The 24922-nt window shown below is 49.8% G+C and overlaps 1 protein-coding gene across 1 annotated transcript in view; it reads left to right on the plus strand.

Annotated features, from left to right (window-relative positions):
- TRIM71 (tripartite motif containing 71) overlaps positions 1–24922 on the plus strand; it is a 371406-nt gene that overhangs the window by 225391 nt on the left and 121093 nt on the right. Inside the window, exon 2 of the mRNA XM_069648819.1 lies at positions 12773–12940. Coding sequence (XP_069504920.1) covers positions 12773–12940 — 168 coding nt within the window. The remainder of the gene's footprint in view (positions 1–12772; positions 12941–24922) is intronic.

Consider the following 24922-nt stretch of genomic DNA (forward strand, 5'->3'; position numbering starts at 1 on the left):
TCGAGAATGAGTCCACCCTCATAAATGGAGTTCCTCGACGGCCATTGGATCCAGGTATCGGGAAGCTTAGAGTACTGGCCTCCTTTCACATTTGTAATAACCAGAGTCAACACCAGAATCTCTAAACTCTTGGTAACTGCAGGATGTCCCTTCACGGAGAAGGTGTGACCACCCTCCGTGTTCCCTCTCTTCCTCTGTTCCTCACAGTGATTCTATATACTTTCTCTGCCTCTCCGGGACTTCCCACCTGTGTTGCTTTGCATTTATTTATTTGTATTTGTAAAGCGCCCACTGCCCTTTGGCATTGTGGCGCTGTTAGGAAGGCTTACTTGGATGAGTGTGCAGAGCGGATGAGTGTGCGGAGCGTATGAGTGTGCAGAGCATATAGAGCGGATGAATGCCTAGAGCGAATGAGTGCCCAGAGCTAATGAGTGCCCAGAGCGGATGGAACGGGTGACGTATGCGGATGGAACGGGTGACGTATGCGGAATGAACAAGGATAATATGCGAAAGGTATGGAGAGGTATGTGTATGGTACGGGTGAAATATGTGGATGGAGTGCATAAAACAACTTTGAAATACACGGAACAGATTGGAGTGCGTGGAGCGGATTGGAGTGCGTGGAGCAGATTGGAGGGCATAGAATTGCGCAACTTACATGGAATGGTCTGGAGTGCATGGAATGTTGGAAAGAGCATGTAACCCATCATATCACATCACCACGCTTACTCTCTTCCTTACACCATCACTCAATTAGAACACAGAGATGCTATGACACCATTCGGTATAGCTGTTCTCATACCAACTTTTGCCGCATACTTCCCATCACACTAATCAAACACTGCTGGTTACACCCTCCCGCCCCCAGCCAGGCGTTCTCCTCCGGTCTAACGCAGCCACAATCGGTCTGGATAAATCCTGCCAGAACGAACGCATACTCTTGATCTCTCAACCACAACACCTACCGCTAAGAAGCAGCGATTACATGATTGCCACACCAGCTCTACACATATCCGGTGCTCACATGCACCTATGCCTCTCTACTCTCTCTACTGACTTGAACTTCGGTTCCCAAGGGCGTTCAACCTACCAGCGCCTTCAGACCATACCAATGGTACATAAGGCGCTATATAAATGCAAAGTAACATAACATAAATGGCAATAGGTCAGAACAGGAACCGGGTACTTAGACCCATCAACACCAGAAGTCGCCAATCTGCCTCACCCACTGTCCCACTAATGAGACTTGCATCCCATAACAGCAAGACAAGAATCTCTATAGAAATGAAACCCTAGTTGTGCTGTCTGACTGCACTCTAACTCTCTTCGGTGGACAATGGATTGCGTTTCGTTTCCCGGGCATTGCTTATTTCTTTAGTTTTACCTGTAAATCTAGCTTTTAACCACTTGGCATATCCAGGGAGCCCATTTCTCTAGCTACTTTGACAGTGCAGGCAATATACGCCACCCCACGCCTACTTTTTTCAATTAACTAGCGCCTTCTAGAAGTCTCCAAGCACATCCTTCAAATGTTGAACATTCTCTGTTCTGGCACCGCAGCACAAACCGCCTCCATCTGTTATTGAAATCTGAACAATCACTCCCATATTGAAAATAGCTCTAAAATTCATCACTGCAACCTGGAAGCTCAAATACACCGATCTTATACTTTTAGGTCATTCTGCTGCTTTTGCTCCTGCCTGCCTACCACCACTTGAACCTCTGTCCACTCCCACCCCTCTCCTCCAAAGGGGGCAGAAGGTGAATGCCATAGGCTGCATTTTTTTACCTGGAGCATTAAAATGCTACAAAATGACACCACACAGACCTTCTCCTCTGTACTACAGTCTTCGTGCATGAGATCCGATTTATTCATGTTAAAACTGCATCTGTAGCCGAGTTGGCAAAAATGCCCAGATCTGCATACCTCTCAACCTGCTCAATAAAGGTGATGTCGGGTACATTTTATAAGTTGGTCTCACTGAAGTTAATGGAGATTAACTTTTGTCACTGCTATTGAAGTCTGTGGGTGGTCTTTTTTGGGGGATGAGTGGGTTTAAAATTCCTCCATGATGGACGATACCCTCCAAATGAGGTCTGTGCATGCCATCTCCAGAATGGATAACAGAGAGCCTTGCTCAAACGTGCCTACTTAATCGCAAGCAATAGTAATATTCACAATTGCTTAAAAAGCAAAACGCAAGACCAGGGCAACCCATCCCCAACAAAATATTTTCCCCATGATGAGAAATATATTCACCGTAAAAAGTAAAAATGTCATTTATAAGCTGCTCACTAGCCTGGCATAGTCACTCTCTCCCTCATTTCTCCACTTGCACACAGTTTCCTACTTGGCAAGAATCCATGATCACCCCACTAGCCAATGGCTAGTGACCAGTGCACATTTTGAAACCCGGCCATAGAGTCAGTACTTTCGTGCAACTACTCTCTAACTGTTCTCTTTTCCCCAAAAAAATAGTACTGCAGTGAGAGCATCTCTTATTTGCACCGTATACCTGATTTACAAAGCCTGAAACTGGGGCATGTCTGGAGCTGCATGGAGCATCTGTGAGCGCTCAATGAGAAAATCTCAATATTTTGCCCATAAAAATTTCAAAGATGCTACTGGCATCAGATTTGATTCAGTTTTATACTTTGATGAGCATCTCCATAGTGTAAATCTTAGTGAATCGGGCCTACTGACTAGGTACACCTTTTGGGACTCTTTTTTTTTTTTGTGTTAAAATTGGTAAATTGAATAGGACAAGAGACCGAGCGCAGGCCAGTGATGGATAATCATGTCTTTGACCACATTTTACCCAACTGCTTTCAAGAAAATCCCCATTGAAACCGGTTTGAATCTGGAGACTTCCTTGGGGTTACAGGGCATGAGGGGTGAGGAATGCATTGTATAAATCTGCTACAACCACCAAGTCTTTATTGCTCCAAAGAAGCCACCATTGACACTAAACTACTAATGCCCCAATTTTCCAAAATCACATTCCTTGAATTTCTTCCACGGCCATAAACGTGTGCTAGCCAGACAACAGTCCCAGGCCTTGCATTCCAGAGATGACCGCATTACGTTTGCAGAGTGCTATGTACAAAATATCACAGCGGCTTGTCTACTTCGTTTTCAGCAGTGAAGATCACCTTTTCTTGCCATACAAAATGACCCTACGCGCCATCCGTTTGAGCAGGTATTTCTTATTTCTGGAATCGTGCGGACAGTACACAAATGTGGTGGGTTGGGTGCATGCGCCCGTTTGTGGGTTCACCTAAGCACAGTGCATTCCTGGGAGAATTGAACATGAAAGTGATGGAATGCATGAGTGAGGCCTTACCATGAAATATGACTTTTCAGTCCAACATGGGATGTCCTATGGGGCGATTTGTACCTGAAATAGACCACCATACCTTGTTGGGGGTTAGGGGCACAGTAGCTTTCCTTAATTGGTAATTTAGGTTTTCCGGAGTTTGGATTCCCATTGCTGCTTTTTTGTTTGGCTGTGCAGAAACCAATGCACCTGTCTGGTGATTATCTGCAGCCATTAACACCCTTCCATCCGTTGCTTTATCTAAGATTTTGTCACAGAATGAAGCCCTAAGGAGGAGGTGCTGGTATGCACATGGTCTCTAAGAAGTCCTCGTCTTGACGAACTAAAGGTTACTATCAGTTATAACTTGTATATGCTGGGCCAAACTGATCTTGCAAAAAGGTGTTCAATAATCTCTTTGGTCTGAGGCATCGAATGCAGTTCAAGGTTAGAGCTCTCTTTATGCAACCTTAATAAAAAAAAGAAAATAGGGAAAATCCCCTCTAGAATTTGCATTAGGAAGTATAACCTCTGTTATCATGTGTGCACCACAGCTGCCTCATTGAGTCATTTAACTATGCTGCAATTAATTAATTCTTCCCATTCCATACATTGTTTTTATTATGTAAGAAGTTATTTGATCATGGATTATTAGTTTTTTTTCTCTGCTCTTTCATTTCAAAACCTTACAGTACACCAGATCCATGCATTGTCGTTACTAAAACAGGTTTTTCTAGCTTTAGCCATGCGGGCGAGGCAGGCATGCCAAAATGGCGGTGAGCATGTGGGAGACCCCAGGCAGAGCCACAATTTTGGCTGCAGGATTAACGGACCCAGTGAGGGTGTCTTGTGTATGCAGGGGGACTGGGTTTCCGCTCTCTGGTAAGAACAGGCAGGTTACATGGAACAGTGCAAGCACCAAAGAATACACCACAGTCTTTGTTCAGCTCAGAACTCGGGAACAGATTTATTTGTGGACGAGAAGTGAACGTATTCCCTGCAGAGTACATTAGGCACACTGGAAACAGGGTTTATGGTTTGTCTGCACTCGGCTGTGGGCATAAGGCAGGGCATCAATGGTAGGCATACAGGCTAGGAACACCACTTCAAGTATTGGGGGGGCCTGCAGAGTACCCATAGATGAAGGGTGGGGGGGCACCAAGAGAAGGAGAGGGAAAAGCTGAGTGGGCAGCATCTGGGAAGGTGAAGAATGGTGAGAGACGGGTAAAAAGGAGAGGGAGGGAGGGAGGGAGAGAGACAGACAGACAGACAGACAGACACTGCGCGCCCGGGGAGTGAAAAAATAGCTCGTGGGGATATAGTGGGTGAGGAGCAGCTCCGCATTTGTCTGGATTTGCTCTTCAATTTAGGTCTGTCGGTGAACTGGAAGAGGTTATGCTTGGCAGCATCCGAGGCTGAATTTCATTAGCTTCATTAGCTTCATTTGGGACACCCAACTGGCCACGGTCTTTATGACCATGGATAGAGTAACGGACATCCAAAACACTGTTCCATGTTCCTCTCTTACGACAACACTACTGCGTGTGGCATCTTGCGTTCATGTGATCCTTCTGGCCAGGTTGAAGATGTGAAGGACCCAGTTTACCCCGAGGCTCTCTTGCTCACAGGGATCAGACCCTCAATCGCAACAGAGTCAGATTGCGCAGGACTTAATCTAGGATTTTCTTTCATAGTTGGACCTTCAGAATCTAGTACAAGGGGTTCCTTGGATATCAAATGGCTGGAGCAGAAGGCCATTTTCATAGCACTGCAGGCCTTTCTAGCCAATATTCAGGGCAAAATGGTATCAGTAAGGATACATTGCTGTCTCGAAGTTCTAAATCAACAAACTGGTCCCCCCGCACCAACTTATTCACCTGACTGTGGCAATGGGCTGTTTTCCAGGGTATATGGCTTCAAGCAGTTTACCACCTGAAGTGTCAAACATGGAATCGGATCAACTGAGCCACCTCGCAGCAGCCAACCACGAGTGGCAACTCCACCCACAAGTGGTGGAAGGTCTGTACAACCTTTGGGGCTTCTCTCAGGTGGACCTTTTTGCCTCCAATCTGAACAACCACTGTCCTATGTATGCCTCCAGGGGAAGAGAGGGTTCTCTCGGAGATGCTTTGGAAAGTCCATGGGATGGAATGACCGCTTATGCCTTCCCTCCTGTTCCACTGGTACATCGAGCACTGCGAAAATTCCAGGAAGCAGATTGCTCATAAGAGTTGCGCCATTGTGGCCAGATAGGTTCTGATTCTCTAATCTGGTGTACCTATGCAAGGAGACGCTGATATATCTACCATTTCGCCAGGAATTATTATCTTTGGAGGAGTGGAAAATAAATCGCCCCTCCCCACATTCACTGAAAATGGCCTAGAGGTCAGGTCTCTAGGCCATTTGGGCCGCTCGGAAGAGAACATGCAAATGCTGCAAGCAGCTCGGAAGGATTCCACCAGGTCACAGTATAAGAGCAAGCAGCTTAGGTTCTGTCACTGGCGCCTTCAGTAGCACAAAAGTCTCATATCTGCTTCACTGGGCGATGTCCTCTTTTAATTTCCAATCTGGCCGCTTCAGGGTATAAGACCCAAACTAGGAGAACTTATGTCGGTGCTTCTCGCTTATCTAAATTCAGACGATCAATGTTTTTCAAATGCAAACCCAGTGGTAAAGCTGCACTTTGATGGTCTCTGCCAACCTTTTCCAACAGTCAAGCCTCCACATCCCAAATGGGATCTGAATGTAGTACTGACATCGTTGAGCCAATGACCTCTGCAGACATCAGGGTGATAGCATGGAAAACCGTTCAGGATGGCAATCCCCTCAGCCAGGAGAATAAGCGAGATAAAGGCTATAGCTCGTGACAAGCCATTTTAGTCTTTCATTGTGACAGAGCAGTTCTACACGCTCACGTCATTCCTTCCTAAAATAGTGTCGGAGTTCCCTATTAACCAAATTTACTGTTTTTTTTTTCCCAAATCCAACTTCAGAACCAGAAAGACTCCTGCATGCCTTAGATGTCAGGGGGGGTTCTAAAGCTTTACCCGGACAGGACCAAGGAGTTCAGGTAATCGCCTCAGCTGTTTGTAACATTCGGTGGCACAAACAAGGGCTTTACAGCTCTTGGTAGTGGCAGCAATTCTAGGTTCCTACATTCTACACCCTCACCCTAAGGGGCTTCGTGCTCAGCTAGTCGGAGCCAAAGCAGCACTGTTTGCATTTCAAAGACATGTTCCCGGGATACCATTGCAAAAGCAGAGACTTGGGCCTCCACCTTCGCCTCGGCCTATGGAGGAAATGGGACGGGACGGAGGAGCAAGGAAATAATACTCACCGTAGGGACTACTGTACTCCTTGTCCATAGTCCCCTTTCCTCCATATGCCCTCCCTCCATCCCTCTAAAATGCCTTAGCTTATCAGTTAAGGCCAGACCTAGGCTAGACTCCTCTACTCCCATGACTCGCCCTCTCTCCCACAAGTTAAATGTGGTGGAAAAGGTGGTGGCACTAGAGAGCCTGACCACGAATGGTGGACTCCCTGTGAGCTGACTGCTATAAATCCTGTTTAGCGCTGGCACCTGTGGCAACCCAACTGCAATTGTTGGTGTCCGAGGGGGTTGGAAGTTGTGGGGTACCAGTTGCGGCTCGTTTCGGGCTGGTTGACCCACCCATTGTTCAGCAGGAGGGGGACCTGGGCGGCGGCCTGCTTGACAGCATCACCTTGTTTGCTGTGCGTCGAGGTCGGCTTCCGGAGTGGGTGTGCGATCTGCACGCAGTGCTTCAAAGAACGGGCGAGCTGGTGGCAACGGGTGGGCCCCTGTACAAGAGGCAGATGGACAGGGGTCGGCAGGCCCGACCGCTGTAGATGAGGGAAGCGGCCAGGCTCATTGCGGGCCTGTTGGTGCTGCGTGACTGGGGCTGTATATACCCGGCGGTGCCAGGAGAAACGATGAAGTACCCTGTGGTGGACGGAGGCAGACTGGAGCCTGTATGCTGAGGTACTCCGGAGCCTGTGTGTTGATGGTGGGGCGGGCCGCACTCCCCTGGCGGTGGTTGGCAGGTTGGCCCTTCTAGACGCCTGCAGTGATCTTCATCTATGTTGCAGGAGGACCTTTGACAGTGGGTGGGGGCCATGCCTGCCTGCAATCCTAGTGGGCCCTGTGCTGGCAGGGCCTGGACTTGGCGGCCGAGGGCAGTTTGTAGCATGTTGGCTGTAACTACCCAGTGTCTGTTGACGGCGAATTGGAGGCAGAGCAGAGCCTGTCTTCTTGGTGCCTGTTGCCGCTGGTATCCCGCCTCCCCCCTCCACCCCCCCCGGGGGCTTTGGAAGGGAAGGGATCTGTGTGACAGCGCCCCTGGCTGGCATGGGCCAACGCAACTCTTGCCATTTTTGCAGGTCGGGGGGGGGGGGTAGCGGGGCGCTGATTGGGAGTTCTTGTGACCATCAGCCACAGGGTGTGGTGTCCCCTGCTGGACGAAGTCTGTCCTTGGAAGATCTATGTCGTGGCGTGCCAGGGGCCTGGAGGGAGGTGTGGTGGTCCATCTGAGTAAGGGGTTGTCTGGCCAGTGTCTGCTGGAGGGCTGAGTCCTGCGGCTGTTGGTAGACTCATACATGGGAGAAGTGGTCTGTCCTCTGTTTGGCTGGGGTCCGCTGTCCTCTTGCTCTTGTTGCTTGCGCCCATTGGTCCTCAAGAGAGAGATCCCGCTCTAAGCCACCCCGCGCCCAGTCCCAGCAGGTGGATCCGGGCCAGTAGACGCCACTGAAGGGGGGCGGCCCAGGAGCCGGAGTTGGACATCGGGGCGATCCTGTTGGACCTCAAGGCCGGCTGGACAAGCATGGAGAACGTCTGGATGAGGTCAAGCACAGGGTGTCTGGTCTGGAGGCAGTGTCGCTTACGGCCAGGGTGACCATGCGAGTCTCTCGGCCAAGAAAGAGGACTGAGGGTGGGACCCGCAGGAATAACATCCGGCTGGTTGGGGATCCATGAGCAGCAGGGCCAGTCCAAAACAGAGGCGTTTGTGGTATCTGTGCAGGGCTGTTTTCAGGAAAGTAGAGCTCCCATCCCTATTTGATTAAAGGGCGCACCGGGTCCCAGCGGTGAGGCCAGTTCTCCATCATTGCACACCTCTTGAATTACCGGGATCGGGACCCCATCCTCCGCCTGGCGCGGCAGAAGGGGGGGGGGGTCTGCAATTTGATGGAGATAAATTCCACGCTTTTCGGCTGCAGTGCTGGTGTCCAGGAGGTTCTTTGTTGGGGTTAAACGTAGACTCTTGAGACAAGAACATACAATACTCCATGCATGCTAGAACATACAATACTCCATGCTGTTTCCTGCAAAATTGCAAATTCAGTACGAGGGGAAGGGTCAATTGGTGAGGGGTGAGCTTTGGAAATAGTCAGATTCTTCCCCAGACTTTCTGATTGCTTGCCGGTTGTCTTGGAATGTTCGAGGATGGGGGAAGGGTGCGCGCCTGGCGCTTTAAGTCAGACGCCCTAGCTGACACTGTTTTCCGACAAGAGGTGCATGAGAAAATTGAAGCGTATTTTTCGTGTACCGATGCATCTGTCTCCACACAATGTAACATTAGAGGCATTTGTATCGGTAAGGAAAATGGGATTCTCAGACAGATTAGGAAGGAGCTTGAGGCAAGTGAAGTGCTTTTGAAGCAGTTGGAGGAGGAATATGCATCCACAGAGGACCACAGGGCCCTGGCTGCGTTGCAGCAGGAACTCGATGTTTTGATCGAATGCCGATAGGGAGATTACATTTCTTGGTAAGGGTCATGCTGTGCGACAAAATGGCGAGGGGGAGAAACCAGGGGCCCTACTGGCCCGTCTGCTGGCGACAGATGGGAGACTGCCGCAGGTGGAGTGGTTCTGTGACCCCCAGGTGAGGCCTTTCTATTCCGAGGGGGGACATCGCTGCTGTGTTTCGGATATTCTATGGATGCTAATAACGCCTCCTGCCATGCGCAGGATGAGGGAAGCATGTGCGAGTATTTGGAGGAGGTTGAATTGCATTGGGTGGACTCCCTGCTTCAGGAGACCTTTAATTGTGAAGTGTTGCTGTCGGAGATTCTAGAGGCCATTTAGGAGCTTCCTGGTTCTAAGTCCCCCAGTCCTGACGGTCTCTCGGGAGTTTTAAGTGTATGCCGCCATACCGGCCCCCTGTGTTGTTGCCTTTGTTGGAGGAATCACTGGTGTGCAGTTTCCTTCCACCGTCGCTCTGGGAGGCCTATGTGATTCGTTGCATAAGAAAGGGAAGCCAACAGTGTGTGGCTCCTATGGCCAATATCCTTGATTAATGTTGATGATTGCTGACTCACCAGGCAGGCTTTGTGCCTGGCTGGAACACTACGTTTGGACCGCACCGTTTCTTTCAGGATTTTATTGGCTTCACCACAGACGCAGGCAGTTATGGTGCTATTGGATGCTGAGAAGGCATTCAACTCTTTGCTGTTGTCCAGAAGCTTAGCCTCTCCATGGTCCAACGGCTAGGACAGTGGTTGGGCGCCCTCGGTCCGAGAGTATTGATATGCGTCGTGGGGTGAGGCAGGGGTGCCCTTTGTCTCCATTCCCCTTAACGCTCGCTATGGAGGCCCTTATGGCCAGTCTGCGGGCGCTGCAGCTAGGTCCTCCTAGACTAATCGTATCACTATATGTAGATGACGTGGCGCTATTCTTGCAGGACCTGGCACATAACCTTCCTCCTTTGATGCTTCAAGTAATAAGATTTGAGGAGTTCTCTGAAATGAAAATAAACCACAGTAAATCTGTGGTGTCTCCCCACCTTTACAGACAGGACAGCAGTTTTTGAGGATGATTTTGGGTTAGTCTGGGAGCTGACTGGGTCTAGATATTTGGTGGTGGAGATTTCGCTTAACCTGGACACTCTGTTTAGTGACAACTATGGCAGGGCTATTGGTTCCCTCCGGGAGCAAATGGCACAGTGGCAGAGGCTCCTGCTTATGTTGTTGGGGCGGATCTCCATTGCGAAAATGATTATTCTCCCAAAGTTACTTTTCCGGCTTCTCAATGTTCCCCTATTTCTATCCTCCGGCTTTTTCCTTCAGTTGCAGGACATCATTCTGGATTTGATCTGGGCGGGGAAGCAGGCCAGAGTGGCTTACGCCATGCTCACTTAACCTTATAAGAGGCGGGTGGGGGGACTGGCCCTTCCGGACCTGGAGCGTTACTACTGGGCGGTACAGGGTAACTTTCTGCCGCATTGGTATGCCACACATTTTGTCCACCCTAATGTCCAGGTGGAGAGGGCACTGGCTGCCCCTCACCTCCTATGTGGTCCTCAGAGCCTCCGGGGGTTGGTCGGATTCCTGAATATTGTGAAGGTGACTTGTGCGATATGACGGAAGGTGGCAAGCAGGCTGGGGATTGACACCTTGTACTCGCCACTGCTTCCAGCAGACATGCAGCCAGTATAGTGATCAACGGGGAGAGGGCCTATCTAAAATGGGTGGACAAGCTGGGGATCACCTCCTTCTGTGACTTTTTGTGCATGGTGCATTTATGTCTACAACAGGCGAGGGAAGAGGGGTGGGGATCTCCTCTCTGGATATCTTTTTATATTTACTGGTACGGAATGTCCTTAAGGGGGCAGTCCCCTCACTCCCCAGACAACCCCCTAAGTGGGCAACCTTACATGGGCTAATACAGTCGCAGGGGGGGGGGGGGGGGCGTCACCTCACGTCTGTACAGTAGTTTTGTGGCCGACATCCCATGGGATGGGACGGCATCAAGGTTGCGCTGGGAGAGGGCTCTGGGTAGATACAATGCGGATGAGGATTGGGGGAATATGTATTGAAGTAAAACTGTGTCCGTCTACTCCTAAATTAAAGTTGATTCATTGTAACTCTAGACTTCACAGGCATTTTGCTACTACCCCAGGCACATGTGCCATATGCGATCTCACCCCGGCCGGGTTCCTCCATTTAGCCTGGGAGTGCCTGCAGGTATCCCAGTATTGGGGGGACGTGTTCGCCAAGATTTAGCTGATTGTTGGGGAGTAAATCGATCCAGATCATTTGGTGTCACTACTAAGGTGTATGAGGGGTTCCGCGTGCGGTCAGGCACCTGCTCGACCTACTTTTTGGTTATGATATGATAGTTTATTTATATAGCGCCTATACACAATGTGTTTCAAAGTGCTTCACGGCAAGGAAGGGAACACGGGAAAATACAATGGCATTCTTACAGGCCATGAAAAACAAGAATGTGAAATTAACTATCGTACTCGGCCTGACGACATTGCAGATAGTGCAAGAGCTAAAACACAGAAAGGAAGGAAATGGGAAACGGACAAGCGACAACCGTCCTAGGCCTGATGACATTTCTGGTAGAGCCGGAGATTAACAAGAGGTGAAGGAGGGGGGGAGGAGAAAGGAGGGAGAGGAACAAAACAAGCGACTACCGTACTAGGCCTGACGAAATTTCAGATAGTGCTGGAGGAGGTTGGGGGGAAAGTAAAGGGAGGGCGGGAGGAGACAAACATTTGTTGCGATCATACTAGGTCCAGGGACAATCCCGATAGAGTAAGTGCATCGAAAAAAGTAAAGGCGGGCGGAAGAAGTGCAACCATTTTTTTTATACCTTTAATGTTCCTCAAGGCACCAAACCATTAAGTAGCTCCTACCACATTTTTCCACTGTTTTCTGAGCTTGTCCAATGAAGATTTTAAAAGCACAGAGATTTTTTTCTGTCATGTAGTTATTGCAACAATTGCTCACCTAACATGGAAGCACTTACTAAACAAACATAGAAATAACTCCTCTTTGGTGAACACCTGATGCTCAAATGCAATCCATCCCTAAATATTATAAAATACACTTCCAGAGTGCCAGACGGAGTGTCGCCTTATCCTGGTGGAGGGGACCCCCAACCAGTATGCATGTGTGGTTACGGGATTTGGCGTACTGTATGAAGTCAGCCTTTATTCGGACTATGCGGTTGCACCTTTACCTCCTGATGTGTGGTCGCTATTTGTACAGCACTTGATGACTGCTATGGAAGTATGGAGGAAAGGGGACTACGGACTAGGAGTACAGTAGTCACTTCAGTGAGTAACTTTTCCCTTTTAGTACACTGTAAATGTCAATATTTGGCATGTTGTGGTAAGCACACCCGGTATATCGGACACATGCATCCTAGCCACCTTTTTTCATTGGCTTCTATGACTGGCCATGTACCATATTAAACTGTCGGATGAAATATGTAACAAAATTCATGGTCTTGGTTGCCACAGACTTGATATTCTGATTTGTTGTTTGGCTTCCAATCATCATGGAACAAAACCATTTACCTTTTTATGGTTTATTTGCACTGTCTTCCGATGGGCATGATTGGACTCCTTCTTGGATGATACCCTCTGTTGATGCGAAATATTTTTTTTTTCCTGCCGTTGTCTTCATGCCCTTCCTCTTCTTGTTTACCAGGTTTTGCACTTCTACTGCGACACCTGCTCTGTCCCCATTTGCCGGGAGTGCACCATGGGACGGCATGTTGGTCACAGCTTTATCTACCTCCAAGAAGCTCTCCAGGACTCGCGGGCACTCACAATTCAGCTGCTTGCAGATGCTCAGCAAGGGCGCCAAGCAATTCAGGTAAGCCTTTTTCCTGTCCTAGAAGTTGACACATTGTATTTACAATTTATATTCCCCGTTAAGTTTTCAACAAGACCTTTTTTCTTAGAGGTGCAAATAAATCTATTAAATTGAGCAGGTACAACTCACTCATTCAAACTAAAGGTTCTTGATCTTTGAAGATCTGAATGTATTCTGAAAATCCAGAAGCAGACTATAACTATTTCTAATGCTGGGTCTTTGGGAAGGGATTTTAGGTTTCCAAAAATCCTTGAATTCAGAAAGAGGGGGGGTGGTGGGAGATGGTTTTGACCATACAATTTATTCAAATTCTATGGTTCATTTATTTTAAGTATTTGTACTGATTGGCAATGCAAATCAATTAAACTGTAGATATATTTAGCTACCGAATTGAGAGGAATTCAATTTTGGCTGCCAAATACTCAAGCGTCGACTCCGCTACGAGTTTCTGCATGTGGAAGAGTGCTTTTTGTTTCGTGGGCTTGCACTAGGATTCATTAGAAGGCTCACTGTGCCACAACACCACAACAATGCTGCCCTTAAAGGGATTCATTTGCTTCCTATAACTGAGGGGTTTAATTCTCGCTTGTCCATCCTGCTTCCTGAACATTTTCACAAAACACCTTATGAGACTTGTCCTCTGATCCAGTGCCAAACTAGAGCCATCCTCACTCAGATACAGAAATACTTAATGCCAGCCTCTCTTGCATCTATGGATCTTGACTTTGGAGTAATGCCTTTCCCCCACGCCCATTTTGAAATCCATTTTTGTTTGCCACAAATCAGACTTTCCATTGTGTGATTAAAAATAGCTAATAATTGTTGCAGCATTCTTTGCTGGGTAGCTTTGTCTTGATACATTTACTCTACACTGGAATTTAGTACAACATTCACTGTCAATCGGTTTGATTTCTCTTGCACCCAAAGGTGGTGTGTCTCTAGTCAAAAACCTGGTTTGAACTAGGTATATGCTTGTTGAGGGATGGCTGGCCCTCAAACATACTCGCAGTTCTGATCACGCACGTGAGTAAAAAAGCTCCATAGTGAAGTTAACCACCTTCTACTGCACTTTGCCAATTTAATCGAATCACTCCAGTCTTTTGGCCACTGCCACCCATCTTTCCTCACCTCGAGATCCTGGCCAATCATTAAACCAATATTGAGGTTTGTTCACCACCCACCTTTCCTTGGACATGTATACCATGTACCCACCAACATTTAAAGCTCACTACCAACCATCCACGATGCAAGGACAGGACTACTCTTCTCAATTTTGGGCCATTCTCAGTTAACAGAATTGAAGAAATTCACAACCCACCCACACTGAGGGGAGGGTATTTTCTCTGCCCTCCATATTGATATGCTCACCAGCCATTCGCCAGCATTGGATGTTTCATAGATTCACATGCTATGAACAATTCCCTGGCGTCGGGCTGGGATTCCTTTGTTAACTTTACCATAGTAAATATAGCAAAACTTGTATGTGTTTGTTTTGTATCATATCTCCCATCTTTTGGGGGCTTTTGGTGTACACCAATGGTACGTCAAGTATGTAGCTCCTCCCCTGCAGCCTCCCTTCAGATTCTAACCGCATGTCATGGTGGAAGGGGTCATTGTGGTTTTCCCCTGAGAGAAATTTCCACACTTCATCTCTGCAAAACTTCAGGACATTCTTCTTTGTCAGATACGTAAAAGGAGGGGGGAAACAAAATATGGAATGGAAGAAATCCCTCTTTAAAGTCTGCCTTTATTGTGGCTTAAAAAGACGTTTTTGAAGGGGACAGGCTTGAACAATACATTTATTGCCTTCACCCACAGCACTCTTCAGAACAGTATGAAATGTATAAAACCTTTAGCACAAAAACGCTAAAAGGCAGAAAGGCAACTGGTAAGCTGGCTAAATGAGGGCCACACCCTTTAGAGATGGTCCTCAAGGAGCCTACCAGCCCCCAGGCGCACAGAGAAAAGAGAATCTGAAACAAAAAGGGCTAAATCTGAAAAAATGCCATCAAAGAAAAGCACCTAAATTGGTAATTAAACGGATTTCAACAAAAAGCCAAGCACCGCTGTCAACAATAGCGGAAGCAAAAGCCCAACCCCTGGCCCTCTCGCCGACAGCAAAAGTACCACCAACGGTTCCTCGCATGCCGATGGCACAGCAGCCAAAAATGAGTTAGTCGACAAACGGTCTACGACGGATGGATCGGTTACAGCAAAAGGGGCTTATCCCATCGACTAGCTTGGTGACAGAAAAGCAGTCATCGAAACACCAGTCGACAACAAGCAAATACTTGTCGACGGACTGCTCGGCGGCAGACAAATGCTTGTTGACTGGCCAACGCTCGACGTCAGGCAAACATTTGTCAATGACCCACTCGTCAATGGACAAGAAGTGCTTGTCAATAGAGAACGCACAGAGCAGATAAAGAGAAGCGCTCATCCGCACGTAAACGAGAACCTTCACATGCTCTGGCTAAAAGTGGGGAATATACCTCGTCACAGCAGCAAACAAGATGGGAAGGAGAATCGGGTGGGCAAGCTCACAATGCAGAAACAGCCCATCGGGTGCCACAACACCAATCAAGGGAGCGAGAACAAATATAGCTCCAACCAATCACTGCACCAGTCTTTCCAATTACGTACTCTCAGGTCATGCCTGAAGACATTTTACAGCATCAAGTGGATTCTGAGTTTCAAGCTCAGCACGCAATGTCCCCAGTCTTCTCTGACTCTGTAATAATTGAGAAGCCTACACAAACTCCTCCACCACTGAGATCACCATGTCTCCCACAACTGTCTCATACCCCCAGGAAGCTGGTTGATATTGCGCTAGTGCGCCCACAAGAGCCGCTACTCAATCCGCAGTCATTCCTTTTGCTGCAAGTTCTGTCCACACTTCAGAAACTGCTCACCCAACTAGACACCAGACTCCCAACTACACCGCAGGATCCTGTGGTGCAGCTGGGAACACCAAGTGTAAACCCACACTTCAGCGCCAACAGACGCAAAAAACAGGGTCACCTCGGTGAAAAGCAGACCGGAAACGGAAACACAACGAGAGGTCATGCTCCCCGTACCATCATGGCCCCAGGAAACAGCCTGCATCCAGGGATAAAGGCTCTGTGCTGTGTTAGAGCAAGAGGAACTCTCCAATACAGACGTGGACCAAGGGCCGCAAGCTACAATGTCCATCACTTCCACTGGATCTCCCCAGCAGGAAAGCCAAAGGGATATGATCGATCGAACACAAGTTAGATGACCAGGCAGACGAGGCTCCGAAGCCATAGCCACCCGATGAAATTGGGGCATTCCCCACACACTAATCACAAAAGCATGGCAAGAATGTGGCCTCATCCCCTCAGAGGAGAAAAAAAGGGTTTTCTGTGCGACCATATGAGCAAAAGAACAACACCAGTAGTGGCAATCCCAATCCTTGACCATGTGTGGGAAGAGGGGCTCTGTACCATGAGACGCACTTTCACTGAGCCAGCTTTTAATGGTAGGCTGGAGAAAGAATTCAAAGTGCCAAACACCACCCCTAAGTGTCTCACTTGACAACCTTTGCCAGAATCTGTCGTCTCAGCAGTAGCAAGCAGGAAATCTCACACTAAAGCACGTAAGTGTACGGTGCCACCATAGGCCGAAAGCTGGAAAATAGATGCACTGGGGGAAAAAGGTGCTCACGTTGGGTCCCACCACAGTGAAAGCGACCAACGCACTAGCAATTATGTCCAGGTACGACTGTGAGAAGTGGCACAGGTTAGCACCTATTTTAGAGAACTAAGTGGGGCAAAAACACGCCAAAGCAATTGCTATCTTAAAGGAAGAAGAGGAAGCCACAAACCATAATATCAATATTGCTGTGGATCTAGCCTAAATAGGCTTTAAGCAGATCAACTAGGGCGTGGTGCTACAAAGGCAAGAATGGCTTTGTTGCACAGATTTTAGACCGGATGTGCAACAAAGTGTTAGACATGCCATTCAAAAAGGAATGTCTGTTTGGGCCCAACATCGATGAGGCATTGAAGACCATTAAAACTGACACGGAAACACTCCTTTCTCCAGCATGGGGTCTGGCATGGATTGACATGCTCATTCCCCGTCGTCAGGCTGGAAATCCTTGGTAAAGAAAAAAATCAGTTTGTTTCGTTTCTGAACTGTCTTTCTCCTAATAACCAATCACTGGTCTCTGGGTCATACTGCCCCTAGCCAATGATTGCCCTCTACCTAAGCCCCTCCTGCGGCAGCCATCTTCAGATTTTTACCACACGTTCAAGTGTTGGGTGTCCTCGTGCTGTAGCTCTCGAGCTTTTACTGCTTTTTGTGACTTTTCAAAGAGATTACATCTTATTTTCCAGTCAATGGAGCCTCAAGCTCCACCGTTTCGGATTCTTCAACACCCCTCGAGTGCGCAATTTTCGTCGAGTTTCACTTCTCGGAGGCTTCCGGAAGATCTTTGAGGCCTACCCCACGTGGACATGGCCCAGGAAAAAAAGAAACGCGACGCCCGGACCCAAGCTCTTCAGGAGCTGCCCTGGATGTGGACTGCAGAATGTCTTCTCGATGTCTCTACTGCCTTCATGAAAACAAAACTCACGTGGAGAAGGACTGTGCGTTTTGTAAGAACATGTCCGAGCGGACGATGAGGGATCGTCGTGCCCGCCTCACCAACTGGCTGGAGGGGAAGAGCCCAGCAGCGGGTGAGAAAAAAGTAATCGAAGCAGTCTTCTAAGTCCTTTGAGGGCGACCCGGCGACAGGGGCCCAACAAAAGGCTAAGCACTGCGAGTCCGCGGGCACTGGGAGTGCTGAACGGTCAGGCTCCTCGGCTGCCAGGCAGAGCGCAACTTCACCGACGCCATCAACCACGAGCCAATGCTCTGGCTCGGAAGAGGAAAGCGGAGAACCTGGGTAAGCGTTGGGAGAAGTCCCGGTCGATCCCGACGACAGCCGAGGAGGAGCGAGGCTGTGACCCTTCCCTCAAGGTGAAGGCCTCAGGCGCCTCCAAGGTCGTGAAGGCCTTGATTCACCCGGCTAAGGCCTCTATCGAGGGAGTCGTGGCGGCCCTTGCAAAGCCTGTGGAGGCTACCCCAGTGGAGGTGACCTCGGGGCCTAGAGTTTCCCTGCCACCGGGGGGGGGGGCAGTGGCCATCACGGACACGGATACAGCCTCTGAAGAAGAACTGGCTGCAGTCGTAAATGTCCTGAGCAGGAGGTTCGAAGATGTCCGGTCCCACGGGAAGGAACCCGAAGAGGCGGACCAGGAAAGCGACAGCGGTGGCGACGAGGAGCACGTGGAGGCGTGGGAGTCCACTCCCCAACCGTCGCGCCCGTCGCAGCCGGTCCCTGGGCCACAAGACAACTCGGGTGCGATCTTGATGGCTTTGTGTATGGAGATAAGGACATGGTTGCCCTTACCACCAACGGACAACCCAGCGGAGCGTGGACCGTCGGACAGCCCTCCAAGCAAGCGGAGGAGAATTCATCCACCCCCTCCTTTCCAGCTTTCTCGGCCCGCACAACCTTCTTCCCCTTCTCCCGAGCCGAGGGTCGATACGGGAACAGAGAGCACGACGGGGACGGATGACGACGGTGGTGATGACGGGTTGGACCTTCCATCACCACCTCCTCGGGCCTCCCCGCCTAACGAAATTGGCTCCTTCCACGCCATGATCGCCAGGGCATCCGAGCTCTTCCAGTTCTGCCCCGTGGAAGAGAAGAAGGGGGAGGCTTCCTCTATGAACGATGGGAGGCCAAAGGGAAGACTGGCCTCTGTCCCGTTACTCGACGACATCTGGAACGAGGGGCTGTTGCTCCTGAAGAACACATCCACGGCCCCTGCCAAGAGATACCGGTACGAGAAGTACCGGGTCCCGGATTCTGCCCCCATGTGCCTTAGGGCGCAACCTACCCCGGACTTGGTTGTCTCCGCGGCAGCCAATAAGAAAGCAGCGGGGGCGATGGCGTCAGCTTCGACATCTCCGCCGGACGGCAAAGGGAAGAAATTGGGCGCCATGGGACGACGGGTCATCTCGTCAGCGGCGACTACCAACAAAGCGGCCAGCGCCCTCGTGATCATGGCCTGCTATGATAGGGAGCTATGGTTTAAGATCGCTCCTCTACTGGATGTCCTCCCAGATGACGAGAGGGCTGAGGCCCTAGAGATCCTACAGGAGGGAGAGGTGGCGTCGGATCATGCCATAACGGTGGCCACGGACATCGCAGACACCAGTTTCTGCCAGATGGGCACAGCGTTTGCCTTCGCCGACGCCGCTGGCTCAAGAAAACCGATTTCCGTCAAGACGTGCAGACCAGGGTCCTGGACATGCCCTTCGACGGAACAACCTGTTTGGCAAGGCAGTGGACGACTCTCTGCAAGCCATCAAGGCCAACACGGAGACAGCTTGTGCCTTAGGTGGTGTTCAGCAAGGACGGCTGCCCTTTCGGGGCTCTGGGGGCAAGCAAGGTGCCTCCAAGGGATTTGGCGGCAGCTCCTCGACGTACTGCCAGGCGGCTCGCTCCTCGTCGCAGGAGGCCTACAGGGGACGCGGCAAGCAAGGAGGATCTAGTCGTCGTCGCCAAGGCCGCCACCAAGCAGGATTGAAACGGCCGTCGGGTCGGGCCCCCACCTGAGCACTCCGGTGGGAGGCCTGCTGGCGAGCTTCGTCGGGGTGTGGGAGTCCATCTCCACCAACCGCTGGGTGCTGGATGCTCTGGCCCGCGGGCATACACTGGAATTTCTAAGAAAGTGTCCCCGTATTCCACCGGTGGCCAGAAAGGAAAACCACGTCCCACAACTACTACTGGAGGTACGAGCCATGCTTAAAAAAAAAAAGGGAGCCATCAAACTCGTCCCAAAGAGGCTCAGGGGCTCCGGAGTATACTCTCGGTACTTCCTCGTAAGGAAAAAGACCGGCGGTTGGTGACCCATCCTGGACCTTCATCGTCTAAATAAGTACATCAGAAGTTCCGGATGGTTACCCTCCAGCCCATGCTGGGACAACTGGAGGAAGGTGACTTCCTATCGTCGCTGGACTTGGAGGACGCCTACTTTCACATCCCATCTTGAAAAAACATCAAAAGTTTCTGCGATTCGTAGTCCAAGGACGGCACTACCAGTTCAAGTCCCTTACCTTCGGACTGAAGTTGGCGCCCAGGGTGTTCACCAAGTGCCTAGCACCAGTGGCGGGCAGCTGCACCTGCAAGGGATCCATGTCTACCCTTATCTGGATGATTGGCTCATCCGAGCGGAGTCAAGGGAACTCGCCATCGAGCACACAAGGAAGACCGTCCAACTGCTCACGGATCTAGGATTTTCGATCAACTTCACAAAATCACACCTGGTACCGTCGCAAGTCGCCCTGTTCCTGGGAGCCAAGCTCAATACAGTGGCGCGACTAGCGTCTCTGTCGGATGAGAAGACAAAGGTCATCCTAGGCAACGGCTGTCGACCATGGACGTGGCCAAGGTGAGGTCCGTGAAGTCCCTGCTCGGCATGATGTCCTCCTGCATTTACCTCGTGCGCCTTTGCAGACTACGGATGTGACCACTGCAGGAGTTCCTTGATGCCCGTTGGATGCAAGTGACGGGGAACTTCGAAGACGAGACCTTTCGACGAGCGATCCGATGGTGGGGCACCTGCGCACATCTGACGGCGGGTATGGATTTCCAGACCTCGGCCCATCAGGAGACTGTGACGACGGACTCCTCCCTGGAGGGATGGGGGCTCACTCCAGAGATCTCCACGCAAGAGGCCTTTGGCTACCGGAGGAGAGGTCACTTCACATCAGATCAATGTCCTGGAGCTCCGAGCTGTGTTCTGGGCCCTCCGGTCGTTCCTTCCGTCCCTCAAGGGCAAGGTGGTAAGAATCTTCACCACGACGTTGTTTTACATACGGAAGCAGAGAGGCACCAGATCCCCAGCCTTTTCCAAGGAGGCACATGATCTGTGGCATTGGGCCGTAGCCCAAGGGATGTTTCTGGTACCATTCCACCTGGCAGGAATAAAAAACACCATCGCCGACGCACTCAGCAGGGAGATGGGCTCATGCTACGAGTGGGAACTGCGGCAGGATCAAGTGGACATCCTCTTCTGACGATGGGGCAATCCCCAGATCGATCTCTTCGCGACGGTGGCGAACACCAAGTGCCAGAGGTTCGCCAGCAGGTTTCCCCAGCCGGGGAGCATGTGCGATGCCTTCTAGTTCCCCTGGGACGGCCTGTTCCTATATGCGTTCCCTCCGTTGCCGTTGCTGCTGCGACTCATCAACCAACTCAAACGGTCCCGGTGCAGAATAATCCTTGTTGCACTGGCGTGGCCGAGGCAGATCTGGTTCCCAGATCTTCTGGACATGTCAGCGTCTCCCCCAGTCAAACTGCCGACAGACGCGGATCTCCTTGTCAGAGAAGGAGGCGCTATCCTCCACCATGATCCGGCGTCGCTGAACTTACAGACCTGGCTCCTGCAGCGCTAGAGTTTGGAGGGTACGATATCCCGGCGGACTGCAAGGAGGTGCTTGCAAAGGCCAGGGCGCCCTCGACTCTCGTGTTATGGACACAAATGGAAGAGGTTCTCTGTCTAGTGCCGTGCACAGATTACAGCCCCTCAGTTACTGCCGTACCTACTGTCGATGGCCAAGGCGGGGCTGGCTCACGCCTCCATCAAGATCTATCTAGTGGCGATTTCCTGTTACTTCAGGACCCGGGGCGATCTCTCTGGTCCCATCGCCTGGTGAAGGAGTTTATGAAGGGACTGTTCCGGTCATTCCCGCCGGTGAAGGCTCCGGCCCCGGCATGGGAGCTCAACGTGGTGCTGTCCAGGCTCATCGGGCCGCTATTCGAGCCACTGCATTCGGCACCGTTGAAGTTCCTGTCGTGGAAGACAGCGTTTCTTGAGGCCATCACATGCGCACGACGAGTGGGAGAGATCCAGGCCCTCTCATGTAAACCCCCATACTTGACTTTTCACGATACGAGGGTGGTGCTGAGGACTCACCCCTCCTTCATGCCCAAGGTGCCGTCGGACTTCCATCTCAACGAGCCTTCGGTGTTACCTGTTTTCTTCCTGTCACCTTCGTCGCCGGCTGAGAGGACTTTGCACTCGCTGGATGTAGCTAGAACGCTGAAGTTCTACGTGGACCGCACAAAGAGTTTTCGGATGACATCACAGCTGTTTGTGAACTTTGGAACTGTGAACCAAGGGAAGGCCCTCTCGAAGGCTTCCATTTCCAGATGGCTCTCCGGCTGCATCATGCACTGTCACCGGTTGGCACACCGGCAGTTGTCCGGCCGTCCAAGAGCCCATTCGACAAGAGCGATCGCTGCTACCATGGCTTTCCTATCTGGCGTGCCCCTGCTGGACATCTGCAGGGCTGCTACGTGGAGGTCGACGCACACTTTCACGAGATTCTGCGTCGACCGGGATTCCAGGGAGGAGTCCAGAGTCGGCCAGGCAGTGCTGCGCAACCTGTTTGCCTGAAGGTGGGCCTGGTGAGGAGGTAAGAGATGCTTAATGTTGAGTTGATGAAATGCTTAATGTTGCGCCTTGCCACCTCCCGTGGTTGTGCATGTGTGTTACTGCTATGTTTTCTTATATTCATGAGCATGTGAATCCATGCCAGACCCCATGCTGGAGAAGGAACAAGTTACTTACCTGTAACTGTTGTTCTCCAGCATGGGTCTGGCATGGATTCACATGCGAACCCTCCCTCCTACCACTCTTCAGCTCTTCACTTGGTCATACTGCCACTTTACGTGCTACCAAATCTGAAGATGGCTGCCGGAGGAGGGGCTTAGGGAGAGGGTAGTCATTGGCTGGGGGCAGTATGACCCAGAGACCAGTGATTATTAGGAGAAAGACAGTTCAGAAACGAAACTGAAACTGATTTCCTCTTTACAGAGGATTCCCAGCCTGAGGACAGGGATATTCATGAGCATGTGAATCCATGCCCGACCCATGCTGGAGAACAACAGTTACAGGTAAGTAACTTGTTCCTTATTTTACCTGCATAATGTATACTCTGGTCTAGACTTTCTTAATAATTTTGAGACCCAGGTCCGTCTAACCTATATTTTTAAACTGCTAACACCTTCCACACGTTAACTTTATTTATTTATTTATTTATTTATTGCCTCGCCTCTCTATCGCCCATCAACCACCTTTGTACGTAAATGGTGTGAAATCAGCATTATTCTTAAGACAGCTACACACTTCGTTCCTCAATTCGTTGCAGGGCAAACGGCTAACGCCTCTTAAAAATGTCAATAACAAAAAAAGCCTAGGCCATCTGGGAAATATGCAGAATACATTGATTAAATGCTTTGTTTGCGGAGGAGGGGTAATTTAATTTGCGCTCCCTTCTCCGGGTTTGAGAGGAAATCCATTTATAGTAAAGCTGAATTTGAAAAGGATGCCATAAATGAGAGAATTTAGCAGTGGCTCCATGCACTCGCCTTCCAAAGGCACCCCTGCTGAATGGAGCCTGCTGGCCTCTGCCGCTTGGCTTGACAGTTGTGTTATTTAAGTGCTGCAAGCTGCAGTGGGGAGAGGCCATTAGCAGACCCAGAGGAAGTGCTTCTGTTATCTCTGCACATCAAAGGACTGCTAGGAGTTTGGAGCTGGGGGCGGAGCCGGCAGGGCAATACCCCTTTTGTCCCATTGAAATACATTCTATAGGGGGAACTGCTTATGGTATGGGCCTGTTGGCAAGGCAATGATGGGGCATTCAGCAGGGGAGCTGAGGGGGCGGGGTCTTGTGACCACCTACCACCGAAAGAGTATAATGTGAACCGAGCACAAAATTGTTCCCTGCTCTGGAGGCCCCTGTGATTTTATTACTTTTAAAGGGGTTGGCACAAACTCACAATTTAGCAATTCCTATCATTGTACCTCGTTTTGCAGGCTTGAGCATATCCCGTCACCATACACCCACACAGTCGCACATGTTAATTTTGGGAAATTCTAGCTATGTATAGCGCAGAATGACATAGGATGTGCGGCGTGTTGTATCACTCGTTTACTTTTTAATGAGCGCACCGAATGTTCATGTCATATGTCGATGTACTGGGTCCTTCCGGACGATTGGGGGAGGGGAGAGATCAATCTATCCATGGGATTGCACAGTCAATCATAGGGGTTGTGTTCGGTTTAGGGGATGTGTTCGGTTTCTTGTCCACGTTTTCCTTTCATTTCAAATGAATAGAAATGCGTGCCTAACGCTGATGGGGGAGGAGGGTGGGATTTCTATGTTGTACGTAATCTGTTTTTCCTTTTGCACCAACAGAGAAAGTAAGGGGCCCGCTCGCAGCCTTTTAAGGTCTGTGTAGGATCGTTGAATTGCAGTCAATTTACACGAGTATCACGCTCTTTGTTGTCAGTCTAGATTAGTTGGTTAATAACACTTCTGTGGAATTTAGTGTCGGACAAAAAGGGCTACTTCATACCTCCTGCAATGGAAAATGGCATGGTTGTCTTCATACTAAATAGAAGGGTTAGCAGAAGCTTTAACCCAGGAAGCTTTTTTTAATTAAAAAAAAAACTGCCGGGACATGAGAGCACCACTTTGCAATGGGTAAAAACGTGTTCAATTTGTGGTGCAGGGATGATCAGATAATCCGTTGTATTTTGATTTTCTGGAAGGGGTGCTTTCGTATATTAAAGCCTAAATGGCACTGCACCCTGTTGCTCTCCTGACTTGCAAACAAACGCAGGTATTTTTTCCTTTTCCTTATGCACGCGAGGACCAGGACGGGAGCCCTGGTTTTGTCTTAAATTCAGAAGCCAGAACAGATTAAACATATATATATATATATATATATATATATATATATATATATATATATATATATATATATATATATATATATATATATATATATATATATATATATATATTTGATTTTATAAGGAACAAGTTACTTACCTGTAACTGTTGTTCTCCAGCATGGGGTCTGGCATGGATTCACATGCTCATGAATATTCCCCG

The sequence above is a fragment of the Ambystoma mexicanum genome, chromosome 2q (assembly GCF_040938575.1).
Source record: "Ambystoma mexicanum isolate Mex_15411 chromosome 2q, UKY_AmexF1_1, whole genome shotgun sequence".
NCBI lineage: Eukaryota > Metazoa > Chordata > Amphibia > Caudata > Ambystomatidae > Ambystoma > Ambystoma mexicanum.